Here is a 22,744-nt window from a genome sequence, read left to right as displayed (position 1 = left end):
TTGCAAGAAAACCAGTGAACAACTTAAACACAGTTTGGTTCAAGAAGCGTTTCGGGACAAAAGCGCTCTTATACAAACACACACTGGAGGAAGTGAATCAGAGAATGTCTTTTTGTTCTTTATTGATTTTGAAAAGGCTGAGCCCAACACAAAAAAATCCTAGTTATTAAGGACACTACAATTGATGACAAAGACCTCTGAATAATTTCTGAGATCTAGGTCGACATGAAGGTGAATATGAGTGATCACTTGGCGTAAGATATTGTCATTCAGCAAGAAATTTGACAAGATTGCATTTTCTTTCTTATTATCTTTAACATTTTCTTTTCAAATCTTCAGAGAAGTACTAGCAGACACACAAGAAGGGTTTGTTAAAAGTGGCACTCTTTTTTAACAATTTCGTAAATGTAGATACCATGTGTATTACCTATAGCCTTGAAGATCTGCTGCTAGTAAACCATGTAGTGTATGCGTGTGAAAGGCCTGTCGTCCCAGACTATAAAGATCAAATACAGGGTTGTCTATTAGCATCCAGTTCCTAACATGGACATTTATCTATAAAGAACTTCTTTAACATACAAGTAAGGTCATATCTGGGGTGTACTGTGTAATAGATGAAACTTGAAATCACTCCCTGGAAATCGGACACCAAATTGAACAGGCCAGGCCAAATTTCAACTCCACAAAGTCAGTCCTCTGCAGATATGATTTGACATTGTTGCTGTGAGTACAAGTTGTTAGATGTCACGTCTTTTCCATCCTGTCCTTTATACTCACTGCAACTTCAGTAAAGAAGTTATCCTCTTTTTGAGATGTGAAAATACTGCCTATTGCTCTGGATCAGCTGGACTGAGAAGATTAAAAATGAGGTGGTGTTTCAGAGGTTGGGAAGTCTAGAAAAGTTTTGAAGACCAATAATTTGGTCATGTAATAAGTCACTTGGAAACTTTTAGCCTGTTGCATCTAATCTTACAAAGCTGGGAAGAGAGGACTTGGGAAACCATAAACATTTTGATTATAAAATTTTGTGACAGTGGTTCGGGATGTCGATTGAATTACTATTCCCCGCTACTGTCAACAGACTTAAAATAGCCAACATGATCACCATTTGATGGCACAGGAATAATAATAATAATAATAATAATAATAATATTAAGATGATGGAATTGTCCTTTACATTACTAACAGCTGTGAAAATTCTTAACTTGGCGTTACAAGGATATGATATCATGAAACATTATTGGGATTTTTTCATCCTGTCAATTGCTGACGAGTACTTTCTTCTGCTTTGATGTCTCATTTGAATTTTGCTTGAAGATGTTTATTGTAATTTTAAGAACCTTGCTTTCTTAGTTATTAATACCTTTGATAACTTACTGTAACATAAATATAAAATAACCTGTTATTTTTGTTTTCTCACATCTTCCTGTTTAGTTAATAAATTAGGACATTGGATAGTAAGAGTTGGCTTTGTATTTATGCACCATTTCAGTTAAAATTATACAAATTAATCAGTGTGTAAGAAGTAAAGCTTCAAACAGATGAGCATTATTTTCATTGCAGACTGACCATTGATTATGACTGATGTAACTGCTATTTGAAGAAATATTTTCCTTGAACTTAAATATTTTCCTTGAACTTCACTTAGCAACATTCCAATGACTCTGTAATCCTTCTTAAACTGTTTAATTACTTTTTAGATTTTATGGTACTGTTTTTGCTGCTTGTCATACATTATGCTTGAAAAAGCATCACTATTATTATTATTATTATTATTATTATTGTTGTTGTTGTTGTTGTTGTTGTTGTTGTTGTTGTTTCTTTATGGCTTTTAAAATTTATAAACATTTCTTTCAGTCGTAATTTGTAATGTTGTAGGAGTTTACCTTGGCTTCAGACTTCAATCGTTTGACAAGTGTTCGTACATATGCAGCTCACCAAGCCCGTGTTACTAACATTGTATATGCCTTGAACTGTGAGTGGGTATTAAGCATTGGTCGGGACAAAACTTTCCAGTTCCATTGCTCGGAGAGTGGACGGCGTGTGGGCAGCTATCAGAGTGAAGCGTGGTGTACTGCACTTCAGTATCCTTCAGTAAAAGGCTTTTTGGATGCTATATGGGCTCTATTAATCCGTGAACATAACCAAACTTCTAAGATTTACATATATTTTGTTGTGTCTCTAGTAAAGAATTGAGGCCTAGGAAGCATTAAATTTCCTCATTTTTGAAAGGTGAGAACTCATTCCCTCATTCCTATGACCTATTTTCCATTATCTATATTGAGTCAAGTGGATTACTATTTCTTTCTACTGTCAACAAACTTACAATAGCCAACATGATTACCATTTGATAATAGACATGGCATAATAAGGAGGAGGAGGAGTGATATTTTTTTCATCCTGTCATTGAGTGCATACTCACAATTACTGGTAAGTACTTTAGACTGCTTTGATGTTTTAAGAAGCTTTCTTTCTAAGTTATTAATCTCCTTGATAATGATATTATCCTTGTTAATCCATATAAAGAAAGTTTGCCTTTTTAATTTATTGTTTTTCTGGTGATTGCACTAATATATTAAAGGTTTTCAGTGACACAAGGATGGGAAAGGGCTAGGATGTGGGAAACCATGGAAAACCATTTTCTGACAGTGGGATTTGAACCCACTATCATCCAAATGCAATTTCACAGCTATGTGACCTGAACTACTCTGCAACTCGCTTGGTAGAGAGATTTTACTGGTGATGGTCCATCAAACCTCTATAGTGGACTAATTGATGTGCTTATGTGGTGATTAGTATGCGAGCGTATGACATTGATGGGTTTCAGTAATGTGTTATGCAGTGGGACCAATGATCTGTGGTGTCATGTGACACGGGTCTGTTTATTTGAAATCAGTGTTTAAATTAATGATTGTATCTCATATGTATTTCATTCTTATAATTTTGATGACTGTGTTTCTCTCTCTCTCTCTCTCTCTGTGTATGTGCATGCGCATGTGTGTGTGTGTGAGGGGGATGCCTTCTATGCTTAACAAAAGATTTTTGCTTGCCAGCCTAACGTGGAAGTGGGAATGCTGTCGACTAATAGTCACTGGCTTCTAGTGGTAAGTCACATTTAACAATATGCTCTCCACCGTTTCACTCAGAGACATCAGATGTCTATTTTTTCTTGAGTCTGCTATATTGACTTACTTTATTGACTGAATCAACAACTTCCCACATTAATTGGTTGCCATTGCCATTAAGACTAAGTACAACAAGATCATTGATAAGATACGAGGTGAAAGTTATGCCAGTCGAAATGGTTATACTTCCTCCTCCACTAACAGCACATTTGTATACACTTACATTGTGTGACACAGTCATCATTCTTCTGTTTCTAACATGTCAGATATAAGTACTTAAATGCTATGAACCGTGGTTTTCAGGATGTTAATGAAATTCTTAACATCTACGTCAGCCACTATCAGTCCACTGCTGGATGAAGGCATCTTCCTAGGTCTTCCATAGTACATGATTTATTTAGTCCCTGTGAATGATTTGATCTTTTTGACCTATCTCATGTGAAGTCTGCCTCTAGGTCTTTCATGGTCGAGAGGAATCCGTTGTAGGACCTCATGTCCATCTTCTGTCTGTGACCTGTCCAGTTCTATTCTTCACAGTAGCAGTGACATCTTTCACAGAAATTTCAGGTGTAATCCAAACATTTGCCTTTTTGTCTTTCCAGAAAGTACTCCACATGGTCTTTTTCATTGCTCTCTGCGCTGCTCTGAGTGTTTGGATATTCTTTGCATCTAGGCATCTCATAACTGTGTATCATTACAGGAAGTACACACCGATCACTTTTCTTCTTAGGCTTAGTGCTAAATTGCTTTTGATAATATTCAGCCTTCCAAAGAAGCCCCACTTATTGATCAGCTGAAACTATAAACGCTGAATTTACCCTTATATCTTTCGTAGCACATTATGGTTGGATAAAATTTTGGTCTTTTCCAGTTTAATTTTTAGATCAACTTTTTCATTTTCCTGTTTGAGTTTTAGCATTCTCAGAAGTATATCATCTGCATTTGTTGAAATCAGTGCAGTGTCATCAGAAAAACTGTTTCAAATGTACTCCACTTACTTTTTTGCCCAGTTATTTGAGGGATTTGGATATTTCCTTCAACGCAGCAAAAAATGATTTTGGAGATGTGGTATACCCTTGCTTAACTCCTTTGTGAATTTTAAATTTTGTACTATGTGATGAAGTAAAATAATTTAACACATAGTAGAATGTCTCGCTGCAGCTGGATGTATGAATTTTGAATACCTTGTTTTAAGAGTGCCTCCAGTACTAGATACAGAGTCAAATAATTTTTCAAAATCAATGAAACCTAGACAGAGGGGAAGATAGTAATTTGTTACTTCGTTCTGTTATTTCTCTCAACACTTGGAGATGATCCATGGTGCTAAAACTATGTACTTCAATATCCTGGTTGTTCTCAGCTTTGTGAAAAGTCAAGAAACTCTTTGAGATGCTTTGTTAGAATTTTTGAAAAAATTTTCTACGTTGCTGAAAGCAAACTAATATGCTTATAGTTTTTAATAAAATTCTTACCACTTTCTTATGAGGCAGAAAGGCATTTCTCCAATTTTCTGTATTTGTGCCCATTTTGGAAGTGCCATTTAAACACTTGTTTCTCCTAATTTGATTATTTCAGGTGTTATACCATCGTCACTAGAAATTTTTCCCTTCATGTATTTAAAAGCACTCTAAACTTCTTCTAAAAGGACATCTGTTACATAATCCTCAATATTTGGAAAAATGTGTGTCTACAGATTCATTACTGCTGTACAAAGGTTCATAAAGTTCATAAGTTATTCTTTAATTTCTATTCTATATCTGGTAATAGTACTATCTGTCTTCCTGATTGCAAGGATTTGTTGTTTTCCAGGCATCAGATGTTTCTTTTTCTTCATACTTTTATAATTTTCAATAGTTTGTCTAACCATTCCTCGTTGTATACCCGAACATCCTCTCTTATACATTTTCTTACTGTTTTACAAAGTTCCACGAACTCAACCCTTCCTTTCATGTCAGTACATTGCTTCATCTCCCTTCTTTTCTTCATCAACAGATGATTTACTTTCTTCCTTCTGTATAATATTTCCGCTGGGCTGAGTGGCTAGGACGGTTGAGGCGCTGGCCTGTTAAGCCCAACTTGGCAGGTTCGATCCTGGCTCAGTCTGGTGGTATTTTAAGGTGCTTAAATACGTCAGGCTTGTGTCGGTAGATTTACTGGCACATAAAAGAACTCCTGCGGGACTAAATTCCTTCATCTTGGCATCTCCGAAAACCATAAAAGTAGTTAGTGGGGTGTAAAGTAATGGAGGAGGCAGCCCAGTGCTCAGGATTAATGCAGTAAAAGGTATCTAAACCATATTAGGGGCAGATATATCAAACTTGCTTTGAGTGTCTGAACCCATAGTGGGCAGCTCAAGGGCGGCATGTGACCTTGTTAGGGACGATTGTGAATTTAACTCCTCTGAGGCTAACAACCTCAGTTGTATATCTCATCATTGTCTAGGCATCGTCCCCAAACCGAGTCATTCGACTCAGCATGATAGAAAGATCAACCATTGGCACTACCTCAGGTGGTAAGCAATCCACTGTTGTCAAGGCTTTGGATTCTGGGGAGTTCGCACCAGAATGCAAATTAAAGAGCAAGGAAGTTGTTCACTTTGCAACATTCAATGTCAATTCACTCCTCAAAGTTGAAAAACCCAAACATCTCACGGATACCTTGTCCAATCAAAATATCGTGATAACAGCATTACAGGAGACCAGGTTCACAGGCGAGTCAGCTTTTAAACCAGAAAGGTATATGATTTTGAAAGGAAAACTAGGCAAGAGGACTTTGAAAAATGTACCTCACCTGGGAATGGGTTCCATAGTAAATAAACTAATCCTAGGAGCAATAATTGTCTTTACTTCCAGAAACTGCAGAAGGAGCAAATAACCTGTATACGCTAGTAAATGCACACGCACCCATGAATGAGAGCAACAAAACAGACCCAGAGAAAGTAGGACTTCTGGGAAGATTTGGAGGAAACATTATCCACAGTACCAACTAACAATGTGATTTTAATGCACAACTGGGAAAAGGAAGGGGATTATGAAACATCACTGGAGAATATCCAGCCCACGAAAGGACGATTTGAAATGGAGAGCGATTGATAGAATTATGTAAGACCTTCAATCAGTCAATACTGATCTGCATTTAGGGCAGTTGCCCAGGTGGCAGATTCCCTATCTGTTGCTTTCCTAGCCTTTTCTGTGGCCGCTGGTGAGCAGAAATCAGTGAAGCAACAGAAGTCCTTATGTAAAATTATGTAAATGTAAATTTTTGTCTTGTCATCATTTTAGGTAAACAAAACATTTAAAAAACAGAAGAATTTGTGCAAAGCAAATTATTGTATGAAGCTTTCTTATTTAAAAGAATTATTATTCCATATTTAGGCATATGAAGAAATGGACTATGAAGAAGATTTATGTTCTGTTACATTTCCTGATTTAAATTGTATTTTTCTATAAATTATAGAAAGGGATTTGGAATTTGTATACATGACTTGTGAGGCAGGGTGTGCCACGTGTAAGTGGTCCTTCCTGTCGTTTTGTAATATCCGCTAATATGCAATATGCAATTCCTGAAGAATATTGTCATTGGTCAAAAGTACAAGTGTTTTTATTGGTCAGTATATTAGGATTTTTAATAGGTGAATGTGGCAAACTGGAGTGTTGCTATTGGTCATTTGTTATCACTCTATTTCCTCTTCGTGGCTCTTCGCGTATGCGAGTCACTTTGTCCGCGTCTTTGAATTTGGATCACTACAGCGGGCGGACGCGTTTTGCGTCCGTCCCGCAATGGGTCGTCAGCCGCCAAAGGTAAGCGCAATTTTTGCCTTATGCTATTTAAATGCATTCTTATTCCCACTTAGTGTAATTTCAGTAATTATGTAGAAGTTCTTCTCGTGTGCCGGAATTTTCTCTAGTTTTCCACATTTTCCAAAATAGAGCCTTTATATGACTTAGCGATTATGCTAGTCCGCAATGTGTTGTTTCCAGAGGCAAACCTTCTTTTCTAACTGTAGTTGTAATTATAGTACTGTAACACTTTCTTGAATTGTGTAATTAATTTTGTTTCGTCCGAGGTTGCCTCCTTTCATTCTGTAAGTTCTGTAATTTATGTCAAAGTTTTTCGTGATCGAAGACCTTAATTGTTTCTTTTACACATCTCTTGTTTTGTATCTCAAGTATCAGTTAATCCGCAGTTCATTTATTTATTCATTTTTAATTGTGTGTTCATTTTCTTAATAATTATTTGTCTGTTGGGTGTATTATTGTAAGTCTTTTCTCCCCCATAACGTCATACGTTTCCATGGACCTCATTAGGGCTTCCAGCACGTTCCACTATCCCTTCTTAGTTGTCATTTTAGGCCTGTAAGTGTTTCCTATTTTTGCTTTAATTTTGCGTATTTAAAAGATGCTCGTCATGCTTCTATGTTCTGAAATGAACACTCCACATCTGCATTATTAACTATTTCCTTAGTCATATTATTAAGTATTATATTATTTACTACTGGTATTATTTTACTATTATTATTATTACTCTTATATTACTTTCTATTATTATTATTATTATTTTATTATTATTATTTCGCATTACTATTATTATTACTACTGGTTTTACCATATTATTATTATTTATGTACGCGCTCAAAATCAACGGTTACATTTTCCTAAATGATTTCAAAGAAATTGGAAATTTATTGAACGTCTCCCTTGGTAAGTTATTCCAATCCCTAACTCCCCTTCCTATAAATGAATATTTGCCCCAGTTTGTCCTCTTGAATTCCAACTTTATCTTCATATTGTGATCTTTCCTACTTTTATAAACGCCATTCAAACTTGTTCGTCTACTAATGTCATTCCACGCCATCTCTCCACTGACAGCTCGGAACGTACCACTTAGTCGAGCAGCTCTTCTTCTTTCTCTCAATTCTTCCTGACCCAAACTTTGCAACATTTTTGTAACGCTACTCTTTTGTCGGATATCACCCAGAACAAATCGAGCTGCTTTTCTTTGGATTTTTTCCAGTTCTTGAATCAGGTAATCCTGGTGAGGGTCCCATACACTGGAACCATACTCTTGTTGGGGTCTTACCAGAGACTTATATGCCCTCTCCTTTACATCCTTACTACAACCCTTAAACACCCTCATAACCATGTGCAGAGATCGGTACCCTTTATTTACAATCCCATTTATGTGATTACCCCAATGAAGATCTTTCCTTATATTAACACCTAGATACTTACAATGATCCCCAAAAGGAACTTTCACCCCATCAACGCAGTAATTAAAACTGAGAGGACTTTTCCTATTTGTGAAACTCACAACCTGACTTTTAACCCCGTTTATCAACATACCATTGCCTGCTGTCCATCTCACAACATTTTCGAGGTCACGTTGCAGTTGCTCACAATCTTATAACTTATTTATCACTCTATAGAGAATAACATCATCCGCAAAAAGCCGTACCTCCGATTCCACTCCTTTACTCGTATCATATATATATATATAAGAAAACATAAAGGTCCGATAATACTGCCTTGAGGAATTCCCCTCTTAATTATTACAGGGTCAGATAAAGCTTCACCTACCCTAATTCTCTGAGATCTATTTTCTAGAAATATAGCAACCCATTCAGTCACTCTTTTGTCTAGTCCAATTGCACTCATTTTTGCCAGTAGTCTCCCATGATCCACCCTATCAAATGCTTTAGACAGGTCAATCGCGATACAGTCCATTTGACCTCCAGAATCCAAGATATCTGCTATATCTTGCAGGAATCCTACAAGTTGAGCTTCAGTGGAATAACCTTTCCTAAAACCGAATTGCCTTCTATCGAACCAGTTATTAATTTCACATGTCTAATATAATCAGAAAGAATGCCTTCCCAAAGCTTACATACAATGCATGCCAAACTTACTGGCCTGTAATTTTCAGCTTTATGTCTATCACCCTTTCCTTTTTACACAGGGGCTACTATAGCAACTCTCCATTCATCTGGTATAGCTCCTCCAACCAAACAATAATCAAATAAGTATTTCAGATATGGTACTATATCCCAACCCATTGTCTTTAGTATATCCCCAGAAATCTGATCAATTCCAGCCGCTTTTCTAGTTTTCAACTTTTGTAACTTATTGTAAATGTCATTGTTATCATATGTAAATTTTATTACTTCTTTGGCCTTAGTCTCCTCCTCTATCTTGACATTTTCCTTGTAACCGGCAATCGTTACGTACTGCTGACTGAATACTTCTGCCTTTTGAAGATCCTCACATACACACTCCCCTTGTTCATTAATTATTCCTGGAATGTCCTTTGTGGAACCTGTTTCTGCCTTAAAATACCTGTATATATCCTTCCATTTTTCACTAAAATTTGTATGACTGCTAACTATGCTTGCCATCATGTTATCCTTAGCTGCCTTCTTTGCTAGATTCAATTTTCTAGTAAGTTCCTTCAATTTCTCCTTACTTCAATCTGGTCATGAAATCGACAGTCTTCAGACACCTCCCGAGAAAACGGGGATATCTCCTAATCCCAGTCTACCTCAGGTGGTAAGCAATCCACTGTTGTCAAGGCTTTGATTGATTGATCATGTAGCAGTCTCTAAACATGCAGAAAAGGAGATCCCAAATGTAAAAGTCCTGATGGTGCAAACTTAGATTCAGATCATTGTCTCTCCGAGATCATCCCAAGATCCCAAAAAAGCAGGAACACAGTTCAAATGACCAAGTTCAACACTGAAAAGCTTAGAACTCACACAGATTTTACAAGAGAATTGAAAAAAAAGGCAGTATGAGGAATGGAAACAATTAAGAGGCTCTGATTGATGCTGCAAAAACTACACAATTCCTTTAGAAAAATGGAGGAAACATGCATGGTGGTCATCTGAAGATGATGAGGCAATTGAAGAAAGCGGAAGGCATGGGTGAATTTGCGTTCCCAGAAAACTCCCCAAAACCAGAAGTAATTCCAGGAAACAAGGAAGAGAACTACCAAGATTTTCAGGAATCTCAGGAGAAAGTATGAGAAAGAACGCTTGATGAGAAAGAACGCTTGATCCAGGTCAAGCAGGACTTTCAGAATAACATCCAGGACTTTTACAAAACACTCAGGTGTACATTGAGTAGATATGATCCACAAAGTCAAAACTTCAGAAACCAAGAAGGAAAAGGAGCCAAGAATGATGTGGAGAACAGTCAGATCCTAGCAGACTACTTTGTAAATCTCCCAGAAATTTGACTACAATTACAAAGAACCAAATTTGGACTTGGAACCTCAGACTGTGAAAAAAGTCAGAAGCATCATCAAGACCTTAAAGATCAGTAAAGGACCTGAAGAAGATGGGATTGTGGACCTTTGGAAATGTGCCGATGATAGAGCGATCGTTGGCCTGACAAGAATCCTGAGCAACATTTGGGAAGAGGAGAAGCTGCCAGATTGATGGACATCGGTGTTGATACACCCACTTTACAAGACAGATGTTAACAATTACAGGGGGAATATTGCTACTCCCAAAGACGTGTAAAAAATTTCAAAAGCACTGCTACTTAGAGCAGAAAAACAAAATTGGTATCAAGGAAGTTTTAGAAAGGGCATGTCATGTGCGGAACAGGTCGTGAACCTAAATTTGATCATTGCATACCAGAAAAACAAGAAATTCATGCTCGTATTTGTGGACTTCAAAAAGGTCTATGATTTTGTAGAAAGGGAAACTGATCCATATTCTAGAAGAAATAAGTCTAGATAGGAAGACAACAGAAATTAAACACAGTGACTAGCACAACATCCAAGGTCAAGTTCAGAGAGATCCTCTCAGAATCTTTTGGGATTCAAACAGGAGTCAGGATTCAAAAAGTGGAGAAATTCAAATATCTGGGAGAGTGGATAGGCAATAACCTGTCCAAAAGAGAGGCACTGTTGTGGAGAATCAACATGATGAACTTGGCATATAAACCAACTATAAACACTTACAAGGTGATCTTGACTAATGCAAAACTCAGACACTACCAGACAGTGATCCACCCGGAAGCTTTATATGCAGCTGAATGTTTGAACCTGATAAAAACAGGATTGGTCAAGAAGTTGGAACTAGTGGAGAGAAAGATTCTGAGGAAGATACTGGGACCCCAAAGAACAGAGGTTGGATCATACAGAAAGAAAGGAAATCAAGAATTATATCTCAAGACGGAAAAGTTCTCGGATACCATCGGAAGGGGACAGCCATGTTCTTCGGACATATCTACAGGATGAACCTGGGAAGACTGACCAATCAGATAATAAGATTTATTGAGATCAGGAAAACTATGGTGCTCTGGTATCAGGAGGTGAAGAAGGGCCTGGAAGAAATGGGATGGTTACAAGTCGAGTATCAAGGCCACCAAGAGATTTCAAGAAAAAGTTAGATCCATACCCAAGCGCCGTGGACAGAATAAAGGAGATTGCAGACTGAAAGGATGGAGGAGTACTGGACGAGGATTAAAACCCTGAAACAACTGAATTTGGATAATAATAATAATAATAATAATAATGATAATAATAATAATAATAATAATAATAATATTCGAAGATCGTCATATATCGAACATTGCTGATAGGGTTTACTTATACTGTAGGTTACCGTATGGTAATAAACATAAAAACTGTCCACTTCCTTGAGTTATTTTTGTTGCAGTCTCCTTGTACACTGCAATTTTATTCATTTTATTGTAGTACTGTATGGAGTCCACTGAATATAGGCAGGGATGTGCCTCACACGTATCAATTATTCACACACAACGTCCCTCGGTCATGAAGATGAAGCCATTTTTGTTGTTTTGATTCCCAGCAATCCCAGTATGCTTAGCGCTCAGATTCCATTGGTAAATTCTGTCAAAAAGAGGCAGTGAGGCAGGGATGTAGTCTATCACCAGTGCTGTTTAACATTTATATTGAAGAAGCATTAAAATAATACCGGGTAAAGAATATGTGTGGGGTTAACATGGATGGAAGGCGCAATCTTACGCCCCTGTCTTTTTTCTGTGGGGTCATGTAAAAATGGCGTATGCACGGGAGCCAGCCAATCCTGGTCACTTTAGACAGCTCATCACCGAGGTATGTCGATCCGTTACACCGGGGATGTTGCAGTGTGCCAGACTGTCCTTGCAACATCGTGCGCAGCTCTTTATCAACCACGGAGGTAGTCAGTTCAAGCAGGTGCTGTGTTAAACGACGTAGGTAACTGAAATCCTGTGACATGTTTCCTAGCCTCTTCCAACCCAGCTTCATATCATGCTACCATACCAATGACCCTTTCCAGAGCCAAATAAACAAAGTCTGTGGAAACTTATTAAGTATGCAACCTTGCCACATCCCAGGCAACGCGGGATTCGAACCTCCTAACCTCAGGCACTGTTCACTTTCATATCTCTGACCCTGCTCCTGACAAGTGAGCTATTGCGATGCTTTACATGCAGCAGGCATTTCCCTGTTCCTGGTCTGTGTGTGTGACTCCTGTTGTAAGGTACACGGTTCTTCATATCTGTGCTAGTTTTGTGGGTTCATTCAGGGTACTCTTAATGAACTAATAGTGGCGCTCATGATTCCTGTTGTTTTCTAGCCTGTAACCAAAGATTTCATATTTCCCTAGTTTAAGGAGAGGGACCGATGTATTTCAAAATTGTAGTTAATGCAGCGGGTTGCATAAAACTATATTGCAAGGGGTGCATGAACCACCCTAGAAATGTTGGGACCGTAAGAAGAATGTCAAATTTCTCGGGTGGTATTAGCTAAATTCAAATGCTGTATATTATATTCATTCCGGTCCGTTATGATTATTGCACTTTTACCTTCTGAGGAATGATAATGGAATACTCACAATTATAGTTTTCATATATTTCCATGTCTGAAAATATTTGTTCTACCTAAAACTTGTGCAAAACTCTGCTACTTGTTTTGCCAACAATGTTGACTGCAGTGTCCACCAAGGTTTTCTTAAATCCAAGCCATTCTTCTTCAGCTGTGTCCACTTCACATTAGGGCAGTTTGTTTCTACTTTTCATCTGCTATTCAGACCTCTTTTTCAAATTTGCAAACTTTTATCTTGGATTTACTCCTGGTATGTTTTTACCATGATGTTTCCTAAGGTGGTTACTAGCAATCTGTGGTCATTACCTAAACTTTCTCATGGCAGCACTTTCACATCTCTAATAAATGTTCCAGCCATGGCATATTACAAGTTGTCCATTTCATGACCGTATTGATGATTATAATCAAGAAGTTAGCATAAATAACCACCTAATAGATACTTTATTATTGCCTCAGGCAAAATTGAATATAAATTAACACTTACAGGACATGTTTCGACCACTTAGTGGTCCTCTTCAGCTGTATAAAGAAAGAATTAAGAAAAAACATTAGAATTGAGAAGAAAAAACATTAGGACAATAAGCACAAATAATAAAAGTTCTTTGGAGACTCCTTTGTTAAAAAAAATGGAGGTCATCAGATCAGGACATCTTGCCTATTGTTCTTGTTTGGAAAAGATGTTTATTCTGCGCTGTCTAGAGGGTCTGTCTTTGAGCGCGACCTGGTAAAGTAACGATGTGACACAGTCTAACTAACTTCTTGCAATGGCATAGTCAATAAGAGATTTCTGCTCGCCATTGCAGCTGTACCTTGTGATCTTATGGCTCAGCTACTTTTAGAACAAAGTGTTTAGGCCTATTAGGTTGTTTCATATGTGAATTCAAGGAAATGTTCATCCTCGTGGGTCCTATTTCCGTGTCCATGGAGACCGGTCACTGTCTCGTACCCTGTCCTTACAGTTCCCACCTGAGCATGCAGTTCATTAAATATTTTGCCCACTAGCTAGTTTTAGAAGTTCCAACAGATGTTTCCAATGATAGCAGTGTCTCTGATAGTTGCAGTTTGTTAGATAGCATTCTTTATAGGGCTTTTCCTAATTGTTTTTCTGTTTTGCTGAAATTAATCTGTTCACTCTTCATTTGTGTCAACTTAAATATAATATCTTTGGCAAAACATTGCTGTCCATTTGCCTAACACATAATACAGAGCCTATTGGTATAAAACACTGTCGGAGCAGTTGCAGCTTTAAGCATGTATTTAATCCTGCATCCCACAAATCTAGCAATAGTTGGGTGATTTGTATGGTCCAGCTCTTTACAGTAGATCAGACATGGCATTGAGTACAGTTCAGGTTCTTGCTTTTCCACCACAAGATTTGCAATAAATCGACCCTTTGCATCTGTTGATCACAGCATTCCCGAAGAAGACTAGCAAACCATCTACCGGCTCTTCTTCAAATATTATGAAAAGCTACAGGCAAGAGGGAGAGGCCCTGATGCCCACTTTCTCGATCCCTTGCTGGAGAATCCAGTTCTCCCAGAAAGAAGTCGCCATTCCAAATCAGAGAGCTCACATTCTACGAAATGCTCAGTCAACAAGTTCCCCTCTGTTGAAGAGACAATAGAGGCTGAACCACTCATTATCATAGTGATGACGACAGTGATAGTGATAGTGATGGCAGATAGCCAGAAAAGGACAAGCAGTTGTTCTAATTTCGTAGTGCTACCCATCCACACTGTTTTCCACATTTTGTTCTGAAGTACAGCTCTTCGACAAGATACTTCCAAGATATGTGAAGTGGTTTACGTGTTTGAGATGGAAATGTTAAATTCTGGGGGTGTTAATCCCTGGTGCAGGCTGAGCAAGTACCTTGGTTTTTTTGGGCATTGATTGTGAGGCCAAAGTGATCATACACATTCTTGAAACTGTTGACTGACTGTTGCAGTTCCTTGCGTTTAAGAGCTGGGTGTTATCAGCATACTGCATTTCATTTACCCTAGTAACATTGATACGCCTACGTGAGTGAAGTCTGGCGAAGTTGAAGAGGCCACCATCGAAGCGGTATTTAATCTCTACTCAGGGGTTGTCTGTTGTTTCATGAAGCATGACTGCCAGATACAAGGCAAACAGAGTTGGAGCAAGTATGCAACCCTGCTTCAATCCATGTATAACTGGGAAGTTGTTTTGATGGAGACTGTCCAGTCATACCATCATGAAGTGCTTACACCAGGCCCACAAAATGCTCAGGACAGCATCTCAGAACCGCCTACATAGCGAGTCTTGGAACACTGTTGAAGGCTCTTTCCAGATCATAAAACACAAAATAGAGAGGCTTCTGTTTTTCTCTGCAGTTTTCTTACAGTTGTCTTGCACAAAAGATCATGTCAACAGTACCTCTGGAGGCTCAGAAACCACATTGAGAGACTGGTTGAGTCCTCTCGGAGGTGACTTGCAGGCGGCTAAGCAGGATCCTTGCAAGAAGTTTACCTACAACACACAACAGAGAAATGTCACCTTTCTTGAAAATAGTGATGATATGGGCATTTTGACATCACCGGTTACTTTTTGGGTTTCTCAAATTGAGAGGATGAGGGTGAAGAGCCTCATTTTAGGGGTAAGCCTCCACTTTGAATTAGTTCCAGAGGTGCTTTCCTACATCACACCAGGCAAATGTGTACCTTAATTAAGGCCATGGCCGCTTCCTTCCAACTCCTAGGCCTTTCCTATCCCATCGTCGCCATAAGACGTATCTGTGTCGGTGCGATGTAAAGCCACTAGCTTTACTAGGTTTCAGCCTGTCAAGTGCCACACAGAATTCCTGGTAAGTTGGTGGCATCGCCATGCATGGTTGAGGGGGAAGTTGTGGCACATCCCGTAGAGAGTCATCGGCAGCAGTGGGGCTTTGGTTTAACCTTTGAGTGGTCATCCGGTTTCTGGGAGACATCACACTAGTTTATTTCTGTCAGTGCAAGGAAACTGCCAAGGTCACTGACCAGAAATGCCATCTACCTTTCAGATAACTATTCACAACCACCATAATAATGCATCAGCAAGCTAGTGTTATTCTAACTCGTGATGGATCATTGTTACAAAAGTATCAATGGCGCCTGATAGACGTCGCATGAACTTCACTGCTACAAAGTAAGTTCTCATTTTGTAATATTATGTTCAATATTATTGCAGCAATTGTTCTTCAGAATGTCTCAGATTGCATGGTTTCTTGCTAGAACTCCAATTTCTCATACTTTTAGGGCTGAATATGAGTGGAAAGAGAGGACCTTGATTGCCTTGCCAACAGAAGGATTGTGCAGAGTTTGCTTGAGGATGATGACAATAAAGAATGTGAATTGTATAATGATGAGGAAGATGTTCTAGAAACCAGAAGTGAAAGTATAGACACTGAACAAGACACAGACAGTAGTGTACCATTACATTTCAGTTGAGATGATCATTAACATGGAGATGTAGCAGATAAAATGGCGCGGAGCAGCTTCAGACAGCGCAAATATATATGAAGTGTATCCATGTGGCATGTTGATCGTAATTAGAAGGCAGAGACTTATAAAGACCGGCGAGAAAGAAAGAGTTTCTTAGATAGAACAACTATGGTCCTTAAAAAAATAATTCAATTCATTCTATTCTTAGCTACTTTATAAGAGAAGATCGCATTTAAAAAGATAGTAATTTTACTGCGAGCCAAGAAGAGTATTATCAACGTGTGAGAAGAAAGCCGAGAGATAATATACACTCGAGCGGAGAATTTAGTTATTTACGCCTGTAAAATAAGCCGAGATGAGAGGAAAACGCCTACACTTTCGTTTAAAAATATTGAAGTTAAGGAAAGCTATGGACCAGTAAAAGATTGAGGAGAAAAGGGCCAGTTACAATATAATAAGTGGCCGCATACTGTCAAAACAGCAAAGATATTATTTAGAAGCATTAGTCAACGGTCAGAAGAAGATATTTTTAAGGAGAATAAGCTTCATTGGAAATATATATATATATATATATATTTAGGGCACAATTTCGGAGTATTAAGAAATACCAATAGTCATTCATACTTGTTAGAAGGCTTATAATAGAAGATATAGCTATGTATTCTGCCCAAATAATGTTGTCTTCTGTTTGCATGGACACCAGCGATATGATGAAACACGCTTAAACTGATGGAGGACTACCTGAGATGCTATGACTCAAGCCAGACTGCCGAGACCGATGCCCAGCTATGATGTATATGGAGACCGAAGCTGATTTCTCAGAGATGGCATAGCGAACGAGCAAGAGCCAGCAGTTGACCCAATCGAGACGAGATAAGTAATAAGTTTCCAAATTACCAGTTCAAAGTTATTTGTAGTTGTTGAAATATAATGGTAGGAGTGCAGAATTGCCTACAAATAAATTATATGAGCCAGTATGTGAATGTCAGTGCTAGATTTTAAGAAGTTAACCGCAAGCGTGTGCTAATTTGAGTAATAGTTATACCGCACTCGTAAGATGATTTTAGGTTATTGTAAACATATATGGAATGTGTATATCGATGTTTATGTACCAATCTACTCGGAAAGATCATTTAGCGTTGAACTAGGCGAGATCAAGAAGAGAGTCTATGAATTACAGAATAAAACCTGGATATTGAAGAGACCAAATCGGCAGACATGGCCATTATGACTGTGTTATGAGAAGAAATGGATTAAATATTGGGAATTCGCGGTTAATAACAAGAAAATGTCGTCTAATAAGAAGAAAATGTCGTCGATGGATTAGTAAACTGTAACAAAGGTTGTTTAGAAGAAATGAGTTGAGAATTTATATATGCAGATGAGTCTATAAGAAGAGATATATGAGAATTATGACATAATGATAGTATTGGAGAATATTAATTGTTCATTGTGTGAGCAATAGTTGGAAGATGATGTTACGGATATATGTGTTAGTTACGGTTATTGTAAGATAAATAAGACGCAAGCAGCGAGGTTAGGTCATGCTCATATGAATATAGAGATACAGTCCAGGTGATTAATGGTCAATTGGTAGTATAACATGAGAGATTATGCTAGGTTAATTGAATCGCACATACTTTATGGAGTAGATATAGGGATATTAAGGAACATCGACTTACAGAATGAATGTTCCACAACGTGAATGTAGATTGGTGAATTGAATTACAACGTAGTATTGGCACAGCGGTAAATGATATAAGAGTTTATTTTAATTACAGTAGCACATAAATATATAATCGTACAGCACGATTTTCATAGTTTGAACTAATTGGTTATTCTATTAGTGGCACTTACTGATTTAATTTGATTTCTACTGGCATATACGAATGAATATGACAATATTTACTTAATATTATTATAGATATAGTAATTTAAAGTGTGATGACAATTTGATACCACATTCAGGAAACTTATTATCTCGCATCTCGAAAAAGTTAATACAAAAATCCAAACTAAATATGAAGAATCCCTACTCCCACCTGAAATAAAGAATCAATCCTCATTTGCCCCATGAACTATTTGTATGCAAAGGTGATCAACTGAGATGATTCAACAAAATATTAATGAAAAGTTATGAATGAAAGATTATAGTATATTCAATTTCAACTGTGTTAATTGAAATAATTTATGCATTCAAGTTAAATATGTAACTGAACTTCATTTTCTTTTCTCTACAGCCCTCAATTCGATTTTATTTTATTTGATATCATGTTAGCATGCTAATAAACTAGAATTAGGATAATTTATGCGTTTTCTTTCTGAAAATAGGTAATGATATGTAGTCATAAGATAGTATAAATGCTAATAGTAATAATCTATGAGATGATATGATTGATATCATGGTTAATTGCTCGATTATGGGGGGTTGAATGATTGATATGCGAATGTCTTTACTCTTAAACGGAACCTACGATTGTATTAACAGATTTTTGTAGACCAAGTTCTTTTTACCCTGAGTAGCTGGCGGGAACATATACTTCCTACCACCATACATGATTTATGCAATTAACCCCCGTTCTTGAAAAAGATTAATGAAATAATGGTTGGTGGAAGGGTGTAGTAGTGATGAAGCAGGTGAAAATGACAGTGATTATTTCTTAGGGCAAAATGGAGTTTCTAAGTGGCAGAAAGCTAATTCTCCCAGAAATATTCAAACTCGGCAACAAAATACCATCACAAGTTTACCTGGTGTGATAAGTAATTTGAAGCCTCCTATACTTTCTAAAGAATGCTGGGAACTATTATTTGATGACACAGTGCTATCTACTTTAATGGCGTACACAAACTGGAAAATTGAAGAGGTTCAAACGAAATACAGCAGAGATAGGGACACTCAATCTACCAACATATGTGAAATAAAGGCCTTAATTGCCATACTGTACTTCTGTGCTGCAAGGAAATATAACCACACAAATACCAAGGTCATCTGGGCTAGTAATAAGACGGGTGTAGAAGTGTACCACTTTGTATGTCAGAGAGACGTTTTAGGTTCCTACTCTGTTGCCTGCTGTCCACCATTAGTTGCTTTTATAGCAATAAATTATTCAGTAATTTATATTCATTCTTTTGAAATTACTGAAATTAATGTAAATCCTTATTCGAAACTTGGGATAGCATTATTGCCTCAGTGTCGAAATGGCATCTTTCAGATGCCACCCGACCTTCTGTGGCATAGAATCATATGCCCCACTGCAGGGTTAAGAGTGGGGAAGTGTTCCTTCCAATGCTCCAGGATGTCTTTACATTCGGTAAGGGTGTTAGCACCATCAATTATTTTCAGAGTACCAATTGAAGAGCAAAAATGGACCATAGATATCTTTTATTCCCATGTAGATGTTCTGCGGGTCTCTGGCATCAGATAGTCTTTGAAATCCTAAAGCCTGCAGAGAACAGGCATTTTGCTGTCCATGTGGCCTTTGGTCGATTATCCCACATAATCTTCAGGAATAAACACCTTACAATTCACACAAAACTAATGGTGTACCAGGCGGTGGCTGTGAAACATGTACCTTATACCGCCGTGACATATAAAAGCTGGAGGAGAGTTTTCACCAGCAAAAACTACGCTCCATTATGAACATCCAAGTGGGAGAACTACGTCTCCAATGTTGAAGTTCTCGAGAAAGCATGTGTTTAGAATGTAGAAGCATCAGTCATTGGCCATCGCCTTAGATGGGCAGGGCATGTGCACCATATGTATGATACCAGACTACCGTGCCAGATCCTCCGTGGTACGTTGCCATAAGACCTATCTGTTTTGGTGCGATGTAAAGCCACTAGCAAAAAAAAAAAAAAAAAAAAAAGAATATTGGTTGGTGCATCCTGAATCAGAGCTCTGCTTGTCAAACAGCGACCTGCCAGTGGTAGACATCTGGAGGTTCCTGAGTCTCTATTTTGATAAGCAGTTAATGTGCAGCTCCACATCAGTCAGTTGAAGGTTGCCTGCATGAAGAGGCTTAATATGCCTAAGTTTCTCAGCAACACTCCATGGGGGGCTGACTATGCAGTGTTGGTACATTTTTATATGGCAGCGGTTCTATCCTGAATGGACTATGGCAGTGTGGCATACAGTTCAGCGTCTAGGAGTGTGCTGAACCTTTTAGATAGTGTACACCATAGCAGAGTTAGGCTGGCAGCTGGAGCTTTCCGTACTAGCCTGATTCCCAGCCAACTTGTTGAATTGGCAGTTCCATCCTTTTGAAGAAGGCAGCAGCAGCAGATACTCCTCAGGTACTCTGCAAAAATTTCTGAAGTGCTGCAGCATCCAAGCTATCAATGCCTCTTCAATACCCAATATCACCAGAGGTATAAAAACCAGGTGAATGTCATGCGACTGGTTGGGATTCGAATTGATAGCTTGTGTTGAGTTGGATGTGGCTATCGGTGGTTGTCTTGACTGGACCCCTACCAAGGCACCTCTATTGTTAGTTCCACGGCAGGATATCCGGCTAGATCTACTCTTTGGATCCAAGGTAAACACTACTGTGTATACTACAGAGCTCTTCGCTGTTGTAGAAGTTCTGCAGTTTGCGCTGAGTGATGAAAGAGGCCGCTTTCTCATGTGTACAGACTCGAACAGTCTATTGATACCTGTCTCCCATAACACCCCCCTAGTGCAACAGATTCATGGCCTTGTAGCCAGGTTGTTAGGATTGTGGAAAATGAATTTACGGATGAAGCTGCAAAAGAACGGTAATTTTACCTAGACCTATAATTTACCTGCTAGGGATATTTGTTCTCAGCTAAGTAAACCATTTTGGCATCCTGGGAGCTGCTGTGGCTAGTTATCTGAACTCCCAACAAGCTGAGAGCAATTAGGAACACATCTGTCATGTGGCGGTCCTCTCTCTGGCCTTCAGAGAGAGAGGCCATAGTTTTATGTAGGTTGAGGATAGGCCATGGAAGATATACACACTCTTACCTCTTAAAGAGGTATTCTTGAGGTGCTCACATCCTCACATAGTGCACAGATCTCTCTGGCCTACGACGGAACTGAGCCTGCAGGAGACACTCGAACTCATGCTAGCCAATCATAAGAATACTGCTGATCTCATCATTTTCTGTATGTGTGAGAGTGGATTAATCAAGAGTATATAAATTACAAGTGTTCTGATAGTGTTCTGTTTTGATGCGTTTGTGTCCTTTTTGGCTTAATAAACATATTTTTTTGGTGTTATTTTTAAAATTTATTTTTAAATTCCTTCGTTGAATACATTTTTATTGTATTGTTTCCGTCTAATTTGATCAGAGAGGATCATTACCTAGTTGTACTTCCTCTTAAAACAAAATCATCACCACTTCCTTTCATGGACTATCCAATATATTTGTTGACAAATCACTACTTTACCATTGGTTGTAAAGGACTAGTCAGTTGCAATCTATGATTTTAACTTCGAAGTCCATGAGGAGATACTGCTGCCATAATTGCAATCGCACTGAAGAAAAATGATATTGAGTGGACTATTTCCTACAGCTGTTTGAATGAAACCAACATCCATGCAGTGGGTAAAAAATAAACAGAGTTGCTGTGAACTTACCCTCTGGGAACCCTCTAACCTGCCAGTTTAGTAAGTCACATTTGCTTAGAAAACTATTTCTGGAAACTCCAGTATGCAGGTTACTAGTCTCAGTAAAAATGCAATAGTTACTTTCCAAATAGGGGTGAGAGAGTAAAGATAAGCACACAGTAAAAGTAAGAAAGGAGTGTTTTTTCTGCAGCTAATTGAAACCTTTGGTAAAACCTACTTTAGAAGTGTCTTTAAACGCAGTGGTGATCTTCCAGCCTTTCAAATAACTGTCAGTCATCTTTCGAACTTTGACACAGCAATTTACATGTGTGTGAATATGAACGTGCCAAAATATGTTATTTAATATTACTAAGAATATGTAAAATACTTATAAGGGAATGTTAAAAAATATTAAATGAAATTCATTATAATAACCTTAATACAGTATAGTATTTTGTGGACACTTGTCTTTTCTCAGTGACTAAATAGCAAGAAACAATCTGTGTAATTATGAAGAAAAAAATCCCAGCTCTAGCCATGATACCAGCTGTTGACGAGATGCTTCTTGATGACAATCCAGTGGTGTAGATAGACCTAGTCTAAATAGTTAAGACCCCCTGTGGGTGGGGGACGCAGATGAATACACCCACGGTATCCCCTGCCTGTCTTAAGAGGTGACCGAGGGATGATTGTATTAGAACCATGAAACTACTTGTGATTAGTACTATCACGCGGGGAACACCATGGGTCGCCTTCACTTGCGAGTAGTATTACTTTG

General features: G+C 38.1%; 1 protein-coding gene across 1 annotated transcript in view; it reads left to right on the top strand.

Annotated features, from left to right (window-relative positions):
* The window catches only part of Wdfy2 (WD repeat and FYVE domain containing 2), a 125,805-nt gene that overhangs the window by 58,525 nt on the left and 44,536 nt on the right, over window positions 1–22,744 (top strand). The window contains exon 3 of the mRNA XM_067150727.2: window positions 1,879–2,084. Coding sequence (XP_067006828.2) covers window positions 1,879–2,084 — 206 coding nt within the window. The remainder of the gene's footprint in view (window positions 1–1,878; window positions 2,085–22,744) is intronic.

Source organism: Anabrus simplex, chromosome 7, assembly GCF_040414725.1.
Source record: "Anabrus simplex isolate iqAnaSimp1 chromosome 7, ASM4041472v1, whole genome shotgun sequence".
In the NCBI taxonomy this organism is placed as follows: domain Eukaryota; kingdom Metazoa; phylum Arthropoda; class Insecta; order Orthoptera; family Tettigoniidae; genus Anabrus; species Anabrus simplex.
This window is presented reverse-complemented; position numbering and strand designations above follow the sequence as displayed.